This window comes from Ascaphus truei, chromosome 1 (genome assembly GCF_040206685.1).
Source record: "Ascaphus truei isolate aAscTru1 chromosome 1, aAscTru1.hap1, whole genome shotgun sequence".
Lineage (NCBI taxonomy): Eukaryota > Metazoa > Chordata > Amphibia > Anura > Ascaphidae > Ascaphus > Ascaphus truei.
In genome coordinates this window covers 203334024-203351913 of record NC_134483.1, presented here as the reverse complement: position 1 = coordinate 203351913, position 17890 = coordinate 203334024, and the positions used below count along the sequence as shown (strand labels likewise).

The 17890-nt window shown below is 44.1% G+C and overlaps 1 protein-coding gene across 1 annotated transcript in view; it reads left to right on the top strand.

Annotated features, from left to right (window-relative positions):
* Positions 1 to 1204: 1204 nt before the first annotated feature.
* LOC142495216 (protein PRRC1-like) overlaps positions 1205 to 17890 on the top strand; it is a 36903-nt gene continuing 20217 nt past the window's right edge. Inside the window, exons 1-5 of the mRNA XM_075600396.1 lie at positions 1205 to 1543; positions 7499 to 7625; positions 8952 to 9347; positions 12003 to 12145; positions 12535 to 12637. Of these exons, the coding sequence (XP_075456511.1) occupies positions 7514 to 7625; positions 8952 to 9347; positions 12003 to 12145; positions 12535 to 12637 (754 nt within the window). The 5' untranslated portion in view covers positions 1205 to 1543; positions 7499 to 7513. The remainder of the gene's footprint in view (positions 1544 to 7498; positions 7626 to 8951; positions 9348 to 12002; positions 12146 to 12534; positions 12638 to 17890) is intronic.

Here is a 17890-nt window from a genome sequence, read left to right as displayed (position 1 = left end):
CCCCATCCTCCCTCTCTCCCCCCCCCATCCTCCGTCTCTCCCCCCCCATCCTCCCTCTCTCTCCCCCCCATCCTCCCTCTCTCTCCCCCCCATCCTCCCTCTCTCTCCCCCCCATCCTCCCTCTCTCTCCCCCCCATCCTCCCTCTCTCCCCCCCTCTCCTTCCTCTCTCTCTCCCCCCCATCCTCTCTCTCCCCCCCATCCTCTCTCCCCCCCCATCCTCTCTCTCCCCCCCCATCCTCTCTCTCCCCCCCCATCCTCTCTCTCCCCCCCATCCTCTCTCTCCCCCCATCCTCCCTCTCCCCCCCATCCTTCCTCTCCCCCCCCATCCTTCCTCTCCCCCCCATCCTTCCTCTCCCCCCCCCATCCTTCCTCTCCTCCCTTCCTCTCCTCCCCACCTCCCCTCCCCACCGCCACACCTCCCCCCCCCCCACCTCCCCTCCCCACCGCCACACCTCCCCCCACACACACACCTCACCTCCCCCCACCTCCCCTCCATCTCCCCCCAACTCCCCTCCACCTCCCCTCCATCTCCCCTCCCCCAAACTCTCTCAATATTATCCCCAGGTTAGCCTACAGTAAAAGGTGGCAACCCTGTTGTGTACTGGGTGGGGGTACGAAGAGGTGACTATTGAGACACTAATGTAAACTCCCTGGTAGCCAGGCGGGGAGGGATACATATATTTTATTAATTTATTCGCACGTACTATTCTAAACATAAAATAGAGGTTTTCCTCAAGCTAAGGGAATTAACAGCAGGTTCTTAGCTTCAATGTATGTGAGACAGGCAGTGCAGCGCTCCCTGTGTATCACACATTAGTACAAATAGGTAGAATAGGTGCAGCTGCTTATAACAGGTGCAGGGTATGAGAATAAGAAACCAGGGAAGCAGAAGCTCCGCCTACCCTGCGTCACTCAGGCATATAACCACGCCCCTTCATCGCATGCCCATCACTCAAACATCTAGCCACGCCCCTTCACCGTATGCCCGTCACTCAAACATCAAACCACGCCCCTTCACCGTATGCCCGTCACTCAAACATCAAACCACGCCCCTTCACCGTATGCCCGTCACTCAAACGTCAAACTACGCCCCTTCATTGTATGCCAGCCATCACTCAAATATCTAACCACGCCCCTTCAGCTCCACCCACGCACCAGCTCTCCTGACACATCTAACCACACCCCCTTACTGCAACAACGTTTCAGACCCCGCCCGCTCCGCAGAGCTCAGGCATACACACTTCAGGCCACGCCCCCGCCCGTCTGCCGTTTACAACGTCACGGTCACTGCCAGTCCCTGCCCAGTCCGGGTTACGTGGCAGCGCTAGAGTCACCTGCCCGAGTGCTGGACATATTATATGCCGGCCTGAGACTACCGTGACGTAGGAAGTGAAGGGGGCGGGTGTCAATCGTCACTCACCCGTGGGGGGTCGCTTAAACGCCCACCTCCCGGCCTCAGCTCGGGGAGTGACCGTTACCTTCAGAGTGACGCGAGCAGTGTTCTAGAACCCGACTGTTCCACAGCGCATCCCGCGCGCACAGGTGAGGCCATCCAGGGAAGAGTTCTATCGCTCTATCTCAGCCCCAGCGTGGGATCCCCCGATAAGTGCAGCTGCCAGTCACTCCGCTGGAGAGCTCAATAAGGGGGTTGACGGCAAGTGATGATCGCTTGGGGTATCTCCCGCGGTGTGTGTTGCACCCCATGCTTCTCACAAGGGCTGCTGTGCAGGGTGTGACTGTGGTTGCTGCTGATGGCATTTAAGCAATGCAGTGGAATCGCGATTGATTTGCAGCCGTTTTATTGCATTGTGTACTTCTCTGGCAGCTGAGGGCTTCAGTTCATCAGTTGCCATTGGCTTTGACATGGAAGGCAGTTTTGATGTAGTACACTCCTGCTGATATAAACAGAAGAATGTATGCCTGCAGGGGGTATGAGGGGAATGTAAATGCCAGAATGTGTAGCCGGCTGCACATGTGGGGCTGTGACATGTTCCAGACGCTGTACTCCTTATTGATCAGATTGACACGGGTGCACTATTAAAATGGGTAAAGGCGCATTGTTGTTTTTCTTAAAATGCTAATAATGTTGGCACACAAACTATTAAGTGAAACGACGTCGGTAAAACCCATATTTTGTTAGACGTTATTAGCGATCACTGTTTTGATCTCCGTGGGAGGGGCAATAGACGTGGCATCTCTGCGCTTGTTAATGCGCTTGCTTGTTGCACAGGGCATGCTGGGAAATGTAGTCCTGTATTAACTTTTGTGCTGGCTTCGGGGGCTTTTCAGCAGCTGTATGTACAAACAATGCCGAATAGGTCCTCATTAGATGTAAAAGCAGAAATCTCAGTACAGTATATTTTATGTATGCCACGAATGGGTATACATTTAGCTGCATATAGCAAGTGTGTGTGTGTGTGTGTGTGTGTGTGTGTGTGTGTGTGTATATATCATCTCTCCCCCTCTCCCTCCCCCTCCGGAGGGATGCCCCCTTCCAATCATCTTTTAGGTACTGCGAGTTGCAAGCCTCTTCTTCACATTGCTCAAAATATATATATATCTATATATGTATCCAATAAAGAATATCACTTGTGAGCACATTTCACATGTCTTAGGCTGAGGTCTTGCTGCATCCGACGCCGCGTGCGCGCCACTCGCCTGCTCCTGACTTCCTCACCTGCTCCTGACTTCCTCCCGAGTCGGCCCCAGTCCCTCCTCACTGCAAGGCTCACTACGCGCTGTGATGCGTCAGCCAGCAGGGGATGCAATGGGATTGTAATCCCGAGCGGCGACGCGTCACGTGGTGTGGCATGGAGCCAATGAGGGGAGATTGCTGGCAGGTGGGTGGACCCTTCCTCAATGCTGCACACGGACACACGCACACACTGTGCAGCCACCGCATGGGCTCAAAAGCAACCCCCTTGGAGATGCCTCTGTTAGGCTGAGTCCATGGTCGGCGCTGACGCTAGTCAGTGAGCCCCTGCAGCCGCAATGAGAGCGGCTTTAGCAGGGGTTCGCGGAGGCGTAGCTCTTAAATTTTTGTTAGTTTCGACGCTCACGGGGGAGCGCAGGGCCGGTCATGTGAGCGGTTCGCCCAATGAGGGCAAACCAGCTCCGTGACGTCACTAGTCCGCCCACGGATGGCGCGCAAACTAAGGCCAGGGAAAGCACCCGCTTTCCCTCAGCCTCAGCGCGCCTCCGCATGGCTGCAGTTACCATGGACTCAGCCTTAGAAATCCGCTCACTGAAAGCTATGGCCGTGCCCCCGTCATGCCCCCCATGCCTAAAAACAGCTCCCTTCAGATCGCGGTGAAGTGCCGTGCACGTGCCGCCTGGACGCAGTGCGGGCGCGCCGGAGCGTGCAGCGGGGCCTTAGCCAGGTCTGCAACCCTGCCTTTCAACCATTACCACCTAGCATACAGTGCTTCCACTGAAGCAATGGATTCTGGGAAATATTTCTATCCCTCCCCTCTCCTCTACCAACAGAGGGAAAAGTACCCCAATACAAGCATTCTTTTATGCTTTGGAAAAAAATTTTTTTAAATACAGTAACTAAAAAAATGAATCACTCCATCTCAAAGATTGCTAAAGTGCATGACCTTGTAAAAATGAGTCGTATCCGCTGATGAACTTGCATATAAACGTGTCACTTGGGGTAAAGGCATATATTGTATGAATCGGGGAGAAACGGAATTAAGTTGATTCCTTATATCGACTGGCCGGTCACTATAATATGGTGAAACAGAACTGCAGCATGAAAAATAACGGCACACATACCAATACTCATATCATTGAGACCATGATGACAATGAATAATACATCTCAGATCAAGCCTAAATATATCAGGTAACATATCAAAATCCCAAAAAGAGAAAAGCTGCAAAAATAATGAGAAAGAGTCCCAAATGTGTTGTCTTAGAAAAAGTTAATAGTCGATTTCATAAGATGAATACCCAGTATAAATACAACCCTCTAAGTGATGTGGACCAATGACCGCAAGGTATGCTTTACACAGGGAAAACGTCCTCACTTTTAAACCGCCAAAGCTGAGATTTGTTAACATGCAAGATAGAACAAAGAACAAGAATCAATAAACCGCTTAACGCATTCTAAGAACATTAGAAAAGCGCAGATAATCATTTAAACCTGCAGGCCAATCTCACAATCTATTTGTATTCTCATTGGAGTAAAGATTTCTCCAAATCTCTGCCTCTGATCCCGAAAAACACTTTTCAATGCCAAAAGCCGTTGGTGCAGAAATGTCAGACTCCTCATTTACCATAAAGTGTCTGGATACTAAGGTCATTCTTTTTCTTTGCAGTCGGGTCTCACTGAGCATTTTTATATTCCTAGTGTGTTCCAGGATGTGGAATCTTGCTTCTCGAGTTGTCATGCCCACATAGATTTGATTACGGGGCAAGTCAAATAGTAGATTATTTCCTTGGTTTTACTATGTAGAAATGTGAATAAACTGACATTTCTTAGTGCCTTGTATATTAAAAAATAGTTTAGTGGGTTTCATATAACTGCAAGCAGAACTATTATTACAGGACAAAAAAAACTTTGTCTACCTTGTGACCGGTTTGTAAGGTCTGAGGACGATAATATCCATCAGCCTACTTGTAAGGCTTATTTTGTCTCCTAACACAGTTCTAAGATCAGTGTCAGTCAATAGTACATGCCAGTGTTTTTGCAAAATGTGTCTAAAAGTAGACTGCTGACTTAAGTCCCAATTACATTTACGCCATTTTTAGTTGAAGTTGATTTAGGTATCAACATATTCACTGTTCCTAAATCTACTTTTACGAAGACCTTGATTTAATACAAGTGTTACTGTATCCCCTGACTTGAAATTTGGATGTCCGCACTTTAGCTCTCAAACAGGAGTGGAGCAATTCCGATTTAACATTAAGAATTCAGTGACTGGCATCCCCTTAATTTGACTAAAAGGATGTGCACTGGTGGCATGTAGCACCAAATTAGTGGAGTTCTAATTACGGTGAATATCGGTCTCTAAATGTTCACAAGGACCAATGGAGATCCTCAAGTCCAAAAACAAACAAAAGTCAACTTTAATAGAACTTGACATAGTGGTGAGCTTTATGTTCTGTTGTGGACATCGACGAACAAAAAGTCCACCTGAGGATCATTCCAAAGAATGAGGATGTCATCTATGTACCTCAACTACAGCAAAATATGTCCAAAACAAGTCCAAAAATTTGGACACAGCTGCACGCTGAGGAGATGTTCTTGGGACAACAGTGAGCACCTCAATACTTACCCACGGACTATCCCAATGAGGAGCTGGAGGGACACCATTGTTCTTACCCCCCACCTTCAGGGAGACATAGAGCCCCTTGCATGGGTCTAAGACTGTGACTGAACCACTGTTTTATTATAGTTCCCAGTGCTAGTTCTCCTTTTCATTATTGAATATTGCTATGGAGACAGGATCAAGCACTTGAGCACTACCCATTCCACATATACATTTCATACAACAAAATATGAGCAGTACTGTCATCAATAGCATCAAAAAATACCACCTCCATCTCCCCAGGAAAATGTTGGCATTGGAGGGCGTGCAGGCAGTGCCGTCTTAACGCATGCGCACGCTGGGCAGTTTCTCGAGGGCCCCACGAGCATAGGGGCCCCATGCTACTCTATGCACAGACCAGAATTTAACACCAATTTTCCGATCACCCGCCTCAACATTCAAATCTCCCGCTAACTCGGTAGAAGGAGAAACATGACGACGTGTAGCGGAGAGTTGTACAAATTGAAGATCCGTCAAAAAAGTGATTAAATCTGCACTAAGATTTGCACATAGACAGAAAATATGGTACAGCTAACAGGCAGTCCTTTTTGGATGATCGTATATGATTGTATTTGTATCCACTAATCTAAGCAATACGTCTGTCATGTCCCTAAGATGTGAGGGAAGTGTTTCAACCAATGGATGTAGAAAAAAAATCTAACAAAGGCAAATGGGCTCGCCCAGGAGATGGGATGGGAGAAATTGTGCACCTTCAGCAACATGTAAAATGTAGGTACCCTGGGATGTCTAGATATAAGACCATGACATTTGCCTGTTCTGGTGCCCGGTATAAATGCTGACCTTGCCAGTTCATCGTGACTGCTTATATTTAAAGGTTGGATTATCAGGGAACTCTTCATAAGTGTCCCTAAATTGATTAAATGCTTCTTTCTCGTACGTTGCCACAGGACAATATTGCCGCCCTTGTCAGACGACTTAATCTCAATCATAGTTAATGTCCTTTTAAAATCAGTAACTGCTCTTCGTTAATCAGCTGGCAGATTTATCTTGACCAGAGCAACAGTTCAATTGTTCAATTCAATCTCCTGGGAGACCAAATTGGCATAAACCTCAACTTGGGAGCAGGTCTGTAAGGGGAGAACAAAATGTAGATTTAGTGTTAAAAAAAATATGTTTAACCTCACGAATGCCTGCACTTTGATCATTCCCATAGTAATACTAAGTCACCTAAAACCTGACATTCCTGGGTGTTCCATTGAAAACCTGCTTCATCAATCATAACTGGATTTTGCTTTCATCTTTAGATTTGCATTAAATGTAAAAATAACCACCTAACCTGTCTGCTTTCTTTGGGAGAAGTGACGTCTCATTTGTAGCCCCCACACTCCCTGTCTCTTGGACATCTAGCGTCCCCATCTAGTCTGGTTTCTCTTGACTTTTATAACAATTCCTTCTCTAAGAAAGGGGTCTCTGTCCCATATGGTGTTGCACATATCGCCACCAGAAGAGTCCATATCAGAAGTTGTAAAGCCTGGTGATACACCATAACTGATAACCAGTACGAAAAAGGCCTGTAAAGTAAAGCAAAGCTACAAATAAAGCCACTGGCGGTGCTAAAGGATAGCAATAGTAAAAAAAACAATGAGGGAAAAGTATCCCAATACAGGCATGCCTGGTATATGTGTGTGGGGGGGGGGGAAATCAATTTATTTAAATGGTCACTAAAAAAACCAAATCCCTCTTCACCCGAATGATTCCTAAAGTGCACGACATGGTGAAAATGAGCGTACACTGCTGGTAAATATATAAATACAATATATACATACGTACACGCCAACACACTCTGCTTCCTGATTCCCATTGTTTAACACACTTGTGAAACTTTGCAATATACCCACACTGCTCTAACCCAGCCCTCTTCACACGAACAACCATGAAGTAGGGCACTTCCTCGCAGTAGGCGATAGTGAGGAGCCACATAGAGAAGCTGCACGTTGCTGCCGGTCGCGTGGCTTGCAGGCCGCGGCGGAGATAGACCATGCCTCTCCGGGTCTGTGCAGAAGGAATTTAAAGTCGTGGTTGAGGACACAACCCAGGACACTTTTTTTTTTTTGCAGGATATTACTGGGACACAGAGGCAAAATTTGACACTCTACTAAGTTGTGTTTTGTTTTCTCCATTTGGCGATGTATTGCTTCATTTGCCTTTGCCTCTCTTTACAGTGCTCGTCATAGAAAATGATGGAAGAGAGTGGCATTGAGACAACGCCTCCCAGCACCCCCCCACCTAACACTGTCGGGATCTCAACCGCTGCAGCTGTCACAGCAATTACAACCCCAATTCCACCAGGTAGACCTCTCCATGGTGTTCTTACAGAGAAGAACAATCTAACGTCTAACCTTTAATCGGGCACATCTTGCAGAACCTTATGAGATTGTAAACTGTGTTAATCTGAACTGTTCCTCTGGCAGCTTCGTCCAGTTTCCTTCAGTTGAAGCAGCAGTGCCCTTTACTGGCCACTTTCAGTTGCAGAGTATTTGTTCAGTGTTTTGCACACGACACACACGTTTTCGTGATATTTAGCTAATTCTCTCAAGTAGACTATATAGTCTAAACAGAAGTAATTTCAGTGTAATCTATATAAACTACTACTCGTGGATATGTGAAAAGAACAATCAATGAGTGATTTCATTGAGTGCAGTGCTACCTATTAAGTCACATCAGAGGTATCTGAATAAGTAGTTCAATATATGGCCATGCAGTACTTATGGTTAATGGTGCAATCCCTTATAGGTGACAGAAAAACAACACTGTAAATAATGTAACAATTTAATTGACATCCTTTAAATGTAATTATGCTTATAGCAAAGATTTAGCTGGTTTTGACATTAAGCAATTATTCCTTGTCTGAATGGGAGAATATTTGTCAATCAAGTATTTGCCCTAAACTTGGTTTACCTGTTCCTTGTCTGCCAATACAGATAATGGAAGGGTAGAGTGGGCATATTGCTTGTCGAAACTCATTGAACAGAGATATCGGACAATGGCGTGGCCAGAGGAAATTCGTCACCTCCCAAGTCTGATTACCATGTTTACAAACTAACTCTTCTCAGCCAGGTTTAACCATTCACATGTCACTGCCGTTGGTTCATTTTGATTGTAGGATGGACTGGGTCTCAGAGAGGACTTGTTTGTTCTTCACCTGGTTATCAGCAGGTGCTAAAATTAGTTGACCTGAAGTGAGGGCAAGACTCTTATAGCCTGGATACGCTCTTCACTGCCCTTATTATTGAATTCACATAGGTGCCAGATGTAGTGCTACGGGTTAGCTGCCTGCTGCTACCTCTCTCTGTGATGGCATCGATGGCACTGCTGCTTTAAATCTCCAGTGTACTTTATAAAATGCATTGGGAATTTTTTTTATAGTATTCTAGACTGTTTTAACGTTGTTTGCACAAAGCCGCTCTGGGCTCCAATGGTAAAATTGCTGCCCATGGCACAACCTACATTTCTGACGCTGTGATCGCTCTGTGGCACAGTTTAGTGTTCAGTCTCTGTTTTTGTGTGGGTTCTTCCTTTGTTTTTTTTTTTTTTTCCCTCCTGTCTTCCAGAATTAATAGAAGAAAACACATTCTCAGACTAAACATGTTTTTTTTTTTTTTTCTGTATTTGCAGTTTTATCCAGCCCTCTGGCTAATTCTGCCTTCTCCGTGGTCCCACCTTTCCCCCCTCCTAGATTCTCCTCACCTGTGCCGCCTCATTCAGTTCCTCCTATGAGAACGTCTGCCCCTCTGCCCTTTGCATGCCCTCCTCCTGTCTCTGGGGTGCTCAGTCCTCCTCTTCATACCTCTGCAGCTTATAGCAGTGGTCTGTCGCCACCCTTCTCCTCCCCTGCTTCTTTCCCTCCTCCTCCTCTCAGCTCGACACCTGCTCCTGTTTTCTCTGCACCACCCACGGGACCTCCTGTTACTGGATTTTCTATGGCTTCCACCTATGATATCACGAAAGGTCATGCTGGACGGGCACCACAGACGCCACTGATGCCATCATTTTCTGCACCCCCTCTCACAGGTTGTACTCTATGGCGTGTTTTATACTGTTCTGTGTTTGTCTTGTTTTACTAAAATGTGTACAGTGCAACACGGAGCATTCACACACCCTTTCACTGCCGTTATGGTTCAGCAATGTACAGACAGTCCTCGGTTATCCAGCGGAATCCGTTCTGGAAGTAGCGCTGGATAGTGAAACCGTTATAAAGTGAGTCCCATGTTAATCAGTGGTGGGGAGCATCGGATAACGCATTCCGGACTCGGAAAACAGCCCGTGGGGAGGCATTGTAAAGCGTTGGATATGCCATTCGTTGTAAAGTGAAACGTTGGATAGCGAGGACTACCTGTAGTGGTGTTTCTGGCCTTTGTGGCAGTGACGTGGTTACAAGTGCATTCACTCTTACAAATGTGCTACAAAAATGGGATTTCTAGCTTTTCACTCCGTTACCTTTTTTTTAGCATAAATATTTTTTAATTTCCAAAATGTAAACGCTGAGAAAGCAGTAAAATGAAGTTTTATTTGCATGGCGGATAGAAGGCAACAAAGAGGAGGATCCAGGGCACTACGGATTTGTAGAAAATAAATTTAGGCACACACTAGAAGGCAACAACATGGAATTGGCTGGTTTCTAATTTTGACCCAACTTTTTTTTTTTATATATATATATATATATATATATATATGTGTGTGTGTGTGTGTGTGTATTTTTTTTACACACCACCTTGGCAAAGGTCCCATTTGTGGACCGAAACGTTGGTTTTATGTTTATTTTCAATACATTTGTTTGTTCAATTCTGGCGTGCTGCCTGCTGATTTCGTTTCCAAACGGTATTGTATGTATGTATTGTATGTATGTATGTATGTTTATTATACAGGATTTGATTAAAACTGTAAAACATTTGAATGGCAACTCGTTGTTGTTGTTGTTGTTGCTGCCCTGGGATTGAATCTCTGCCAGTAAGTGAACCGCTCCCTAATAACTATTCTAGGAAGTGCTCCAGTGGCATTGTTATACAGTATTTCAAGGAATACAAGTGTCTTTTTAAAATGGAACTTATTTAAAAAACAAAACAAAAAAACTTTGTTTTTGGAATGGATGTCAATTAAGGTCTCGGGGAGGGGAGGTGGAAGAGGACAAAGAACTGTTGCCTTTACGTTGAAGCGGGTATTTATTGTATTTGTTTGGAAATGTTTCTTGCCACATGACAGTCTAATGCACTTTATACAAAGACGAAACAAGTACCTGCAGTAGGGTGCTGCCCTCTCAGAATCTCTCTCCCCCCTTTATTTTTGGGAAATATATTCACAGGCCAGGGAAGAAATTGCAACTTCACGTTCTCAACTGTTGTTTGTGTGAGGGTGTCTGTACAACATCTGTGTCTGGGTTGACATCAGTCTCTGTTTTGTATCAATTTCTGTGAGTCAAGGTGTGTAATGCACAATTCATTAACACACTGATGTATAGAAAGCAACGTTTAAAAGGATCAGGTGCTAACTTTGGAGATCAGTAGCTTTTAAATAGGAGGGGGACACCTTTCACCGCTTTGCTGTCTGGCTCTGCAATATATTTATCGGGCAGCGAGGCGGTCAAAATATGTGCTAACAAATGATGTACCTGTCTGACTTCTCTGTGAACGACATGTAGCCGTGATCCATGTTCTATTTATCTTTTGTATCCCCTTCTCTCCTGGTAAATGGGTTCATAGCTGTGTGGGGCTTAGTGTGCCTCGCCTGCCAACTCGTAATAGATAACATAACCCCAGCCAGATACAACATTGTCTCTTTATTTATGTAGCAATCAAATTCCGCTGAAAATTAAAGCATCATAAAATAGAAACACGAATATTGTGCGGATTTGCGACATGGTTTATTTTATTTTATTCATTTAGGATCTGCAGTTCAATGGGCTATTGCTGTCTGGGGTGACTGGTGTGAAACTAGCTGATGCTTGTTTCAAACTAGTATAGCAATTTTTTTGCTTTAAAATTTTGTTTGCCTTAATGGGGTTTTTTTTTATTTTTTTATTTTTATTTTATTTTTTATCATCATTCAATTCAGCATTTTAATCATTTGGACTGTGGAGTCCCCAAGAGTTTATCTGTGGTCCCCATAAGCCCGGAGACCCCTTGGTTCCTATAAGATGACTCATTTTGTTCAGGGGAGGGGAGACAGACTATTTCCTTCTGGACAGAAAATATATTTTTGGCCTGTTTGAACTCAGACGACCAATGGAAAAGTGCAACATTCACATTGCTGCTTTCTATTGGTGACCTGCTGGCTATGTCTGTATTTTTGTATTTTTTTTTGTGTGACACCAGCACAAAAAAAATACAAATATCTGAGGAATCGGGACCAGGTATCAGCTCCAAGGGATGTTCTTCAGGTGAGATTAGTTTAATTAAAAAAAGTATATATTTTGTGGAGGGGGGGAGGGGGTTGCTGCTTTACATGCTTTAACTATGAACATTCAAGTAAATATTTAACGCTACAAAGTGTAGTCACTTCTGGTGCTTACGGGTCCTGCAGTGCCTACAGTAGTTACTGTAATGGCCATTTATGATAAACCACGCAGTTCATTGAAACCCTAAGGCTGCAATCACTGGTCCTGTGTAAATTACATATCAGAAGTGCTCTTACTGTATATGAAGTCAATATTTTATTTCCCTCTGTTCTCAGTCTTGCCAAATCCTGTTACCCAGCAAGCTCCTCCCTCTGTATTGAGGGGCTCATCCATTACGTTCCCAGAAGAGCAAGAAGACCCTAGGGGGCATGCGGTGCAGAGTGAAGGACCTGCCGGTGGCATCTGGGGTTTTATTAAGGTAAACAATAGCTTTTCATAGCCTGCTCTCCTTCGGGATTGATGTAGTATGAATAGACTTTTTTTTAAACTAAGCTCCCTGCTTTTGTCCCTGCCCTAGATTGCTTATTCTCCGATATTAGTGCATGTCTTGTGTCCTATTGTGGTGTGTGCTGCATCATTCCAATAGAATGTTTATCGGAGTCTATTAGAATATTAGCAGCGTGTAGATGTTATAACTAAATCCAGCCATCATATACATTTTCAATCGCTAGCATTCTGTCGGTCTCATCTTTCCTCTCTGTGTATGGCTTTACCTATTAACTTCTCCTCCAATCCACTAAACATACATTCATACGTGCATAGACTTACACATAATCAGGACAAAATATTTGACTTTTTTTCTAATAGGGGGTAGCTGGAAATTCCATGGTGAAATCGGTGCTTGATAAAACCAAACACTCCGTGGAGACTGTGATTACCACGCTGGACCCCGGCATGGCTCCTTATATTCGTAAGTGCAGAATTAATATACTGTAGCATAGTTTTTTTTTTTTTACTTTCTTTTTGTAACTGTCCTCTATTTTGGAAAAAAAACATACTTTTGCGTCATTCTGTGAGCACGCAACCAATGGGTGGCATGACCACCAGCAATTTGGTCCAATATTTTTTTATTATTAGTAGTAGGTATTGCAGTATAACATTGAAATTCAAGAGAAACATTTTGTTTTTGGTCACATCATTTGAGACAGGGCTGGGCCAAATCTTTAGAAAAATGCGCTTATGGCAAAAAAAAACCTGCACTTATAAATTGCAAAATGTATTCTTTACTCGTATCATTTGGTACTTCATGTTGTATATAATTTTAAAGGTCTGTTGTTGCTGCATCAGAAATGTATTACAGGGTTGCTGACAGATGGCCGTAACTAACTGCTGAAATCTTCTTACGAGATTCATAATGGAACATTTCCAGAATGTGTGTTCAATGTGAGATTGAGATTTTTCTTGCCAATTACCTTTTTTTTTTTTAAGGGGCATCTTTCCGTATAAAAAATGATTGTAGTACTACTAACCAGGCATGGATAATGTTCCACCCATGTTTGGTCAAATATGCCTCTGTGCCCTTTTTATGACCTAATATGCCCATGTCTTGGAGGTCATAATGTTTCTCTGATAGCTTTATCAAGCACGTATTGACCCACAAAGTTTTATCTTTGCACATTTTGTAGAAAATGAACCATTTTAAAGTGCATTTATTTACCAACTTATTGAGAATGGTAAAACCTGTTAAGCACATAACAATCCATGTACAAATGTGTAGAATATGAAGGGTAATTGGCCAGAGATTAAAATCTCGTTCTCACTTGAGACATGGAAAATAAATTCTGGGCATCTTCATTTTATGGATCTCGTAAGAACATTTTGGCAGTCCCAGTAATTAAAAGAATAATTTGACAATTTCTAAGATCAGTTTTTTTTTATTTATTTTTTTTGTCAGTGCATTGTTCTGAAAATTTGGACAGCCCTGTCTCAAACGACGTGGCTAAAAAAAATTCTCTCTTGGATGTGAGTGTTGCACGGCGATACCAGCACATTGAATGTTCCACCGGTAAAACAAATAATTGGGCCAAATTGCTGATGGTCGTGCACAATTGTTTTATTTTTTTTCATATGGAATGGCTTATTTTTTATGTATACCACTAAAATATTATATTTGCGTTTTTAGGATCAAAATGTGATTGTGCTACATATGTTGACATGATACTCTACTTCTTAGTCTTTTACATATGTTACTTATGTCAGTGGTTCCCAACTCCAGGCCGCCAGTACCCCCAGCAGGTCAGGTTTTATGGATATCCCTGCTTCAGCACAAGTGGCTCAGCTAAAATGACTGAGCCACCTGTGGGGAAACAGAGATCCTTAAAACCGGACTTGTTGGAGGCCTAGAGTTTGGAACCACTGACATAGGCAATAGTCACTAAATAGTACTGGTACCAGGAATAAGATTATTAAAACGTAAAGGTTGTATGATGCATTTTTCTAATATGTAAACGATCCACGCCCTTTTTTGCTGCCATAATTTGGCAGCAAAAGGGTTAAGAATACATTTACCTGAAGCCAGTGTCTGCGCGGCCTGTTGAGACTGAACAATACATTTTTGGAGCATTAAGAGATCTAGACCAGGGGCGCGCAAACTGGGGGGCGCGGGGTTCACAGAGGCCCCGCGAGCCTCCTGAAGGCACTTAAATTAAATGCCAAGGAAGCGGCGAAGGCCTCTGTAAACTAAACTGCATTTACCTTGGCTCAGCCGCCTTCTGCAGACACGTTACCATGGCAACGTGATGTCATGAAGCTCACATTGCTGGAGCCAAGGTAAGGGGGGGGGGGCACGCGTGGAAAGGGGGATAACTGGCAGGGGGGAGCAGGGAAATAAGATTGCGCTCCCCTGATCTAGACCACGGTCGATATCTGAGCATTCCATCACTGATCATACTGTAATTACGGGATTTCAGTAAAACAATTTACAGCCAGTCCATATTTCCCTCACCACTCAACCCAATTTTTAGCAATCCAAATGTCCCTCTTTGAAAGGTTCTGTGAATCTTCTCCAGTCTATACAAGGTGCAAGATTTTGTTTTGTTTTAGATAACGTTGTTAAACCGTTTTATTTTTGTACCTTTTTTATTTTTTTATGATTTCTGTTCAAAATCCTAAACTCCCGAGTTTACATTCAATTAGACATATGTTCTGTTTTACCAAAGCTTGCTAATACTACAGTTTGAATATTTGTCACACTACGGCTCCGTCCATAGAAGCACCGACGGTGCTCCTCCGTGCTGACGCTGAGGCTCGCCTACTCAATCGGCAGCGATTGTATGGACTTTCAGTCGAGCCAGCGTGCGCGATCAGGAGGCGGAGCACTGCCGTCATGGGGCCAATAGCCCGCGAAGCGTCACGGTACCGACGTGACGCTGCTTCGCTGTGATTGGAGGTTTTCAGCGTACGGCGCGCTCAGATACAATTTTGGCTGAAAAGCCCTGAGCCTCAGCACGCGTGCGGACGCTCGCGGAAGCCCCCCCTCGACATCCTCATTGAGGATGACTAGGCTCATCGCGTAGCGTCCGCACGGCTCAGCGCTGACTGTCCTTCTATGGACTCAGCCTAATTCCAATGTCAAAGGTACTGTATTAATTACCTCCATTACATACCATTGCTATTCCTTAGCGATGACTAAACATGTCCACGTGGTGGTTTATTTTTATTTTTTTTATTGAAACTATAATGGGATTGTCCTGTGTCTGTGTGTGACCTGGACTTTCCATCCACCAGCCTGAGTAAATGTGAAGCTGTGGAATGGATCCTTTTGCACTATTCCTGCACTTTCTGACCTAAATCCGGCAGAAAACTGCCTAATATCCTGGAACAGTCACATATCCCCCTCCCCCAGCTCACGCCTACTGGGGTGAGCGCCATGGATATACAGTATACCGGAGTGTCCTGAATATAGTAAAAACCGTGTTAAAGCTCCAGGAGGTCTGTGATGATGCCCAGTCATAAAATGATGATAGGAGTTGACACCGGGATATAGGGATAAAGGGGCTGCAATTTTCTGTAGAACAGATGGATGGGTGTGACAAGGAGGGAAAACAGTGGGGACAGCCAATTGTAATGTATCACTAGTCCCACTAGCCCTGGCTATGCCCGGCGTAGGTGTACCCTCTACTCACGATAATACGCCGCCTTAGTCACCCTTCTTTCTTGCAGCAGCTGCCCTGACGCGGCTGAAAGCGTCTCCTCCAGGCGCCCGGTGGTGAATGCAGATTCTCGCAAGCAACTGTAGAACAAGGTAAGAATCAATAATCCAGCCGCTCCATGTTACAAAAATAGGCACTCACCAGCAAAAAGAGGTTAAAAAGTATCCTTTAATAAACTACATAAAAAAACAAAAAAACAGACAGTACTAACTACTCTCCCACGCGTTTCACGCCTACTTGAAAAAGCGCCATAGTAGGCGTGGAAGAGTAGTTAGTACTGTCTGTTTTTTTGTTTTTTTATATAGTTTATTAAAGGATACTTTTTAACCTCTTTTTGCTGGTGAGTGCCTATTTTTGTAACATGGAGCGGCTGGATTATTGATTCTTACCTTGTTCTACTACCGGAGTGTCCTATCTGAAATACTTGAGCTAACTCCCCAAAACAATATTAAGCATTCACTTGAAACGAATATGAACCTTTTTCCTAAGACTTCCATTTGACTATGTGCAGTAATTACTAACACTTCGTTTCGTCATAATAAACTATTCTTGACGAACATATTTTGTTTTTTGTTTTTTAATAGGGTACCATTTTCAAAAATACTTTTTTAGCAACAATTTCTATAACCTCCCTTGATTTTCCTTCTCTAGAATATGAACCATATTATATATTTACGAACCAAAAGGGCCATTAACTTTTTATATTAACCATATTTTTTAGAAGATACAGTCTTGTAATCCTGTTAAGGGCCGTCAACCCCGTAAACTAACTTGTAGTTTATCTACATTTTCAAAAGATAGAACCTTGCAATATTGTTAAGGGCCGTCAACCCTGTATACTAATTTGTAGTCTTGCCTACATTTTCAAAGAGGATAAAATACAATATTTACTAAATGCTTATTCTAGAGGCATAATACAGCATATATCAGGGGTGTGCAAACTTCTGATGCTGTGCCCCCCTGCAGCCACTCCCCCGGTGCTTGAACCCCCCCTTACCTGCCTGTCCGCGTCAGCAGGGTCATGTGATGTGACATGATGTCACATGACCCGCGTTTCCATTTGACGCCGCGTTGCCATGTCAACACGTCATCTGAAGCAGACTCGACCTCGGTACGTTCAGTTGCAGAGGCCTCATGCGATCCCCTGGCACCCACGCCCCGCAGTTTGCGCACCCCTGGCATATACTGCACTTCCGAAATTATGTTGCAAGCGTAAACTGTGACAATGTCCGCATGTGTAACCCAATCGATTTTAGTTCCCACACGTGGTTGTTATTTTTTTTTTTTCTCTCTTCTTGACTTCCAGTCCATTATATCCTCCGACTACATTTTAGCACTTTTCAGTATCTTGCACATGGTCGCACTGTCTTTTTAGCTTCTGACTAAACTCCGGGCCGAATTCTCCATTGTCTTTATATTGTGAAAAAGGGGGTAGGATGGTCCGTGGTTCACAGCAAATTCAGCAGCCAACGCATGGATGTCTAAAAAAACTTTATTGATTGCTAGCAGCAAACATCAGACAACCACTCTAACATGTTTCGTCCAGGCTATGGACTTTTTCAAAGAGTCTACTTGGGGGCGCCCCTTAGGGAGGTGTCCCCCTGTACCTCTATCCGGCTTACTATTACCCAACTCCCTGTTTTCAATACCGGAGGCTTATTGTTTCATTAATCATTGCTGGGTCTCTCTTCAATCAAGTTGCCATAAAGTGTGTGCACTACCTGTTAGCAGCCTCGGTATACTGGGTAATTCCAAATTCTCTAGTCTTTATATTGTGGCCCAGGGTGGCGAGATCTGGACCTATTCAAGGCCAGCGTTGACCTTCGTCGCTTTTGCTTTCCAATCTCTGAACCTTCTTGGCTCTGCTTACTGCAATGTCTTTTCTCAAGACCATTTTCACTCATCAGAAATTGTGGCATTTCCCTTTTGGGGTAATTATACGGTACTTTGAAGATGAAGCACCATTAAACTCGAGCACCTCAACCTTGATGGAGTTCTCACTAACTCCGGCT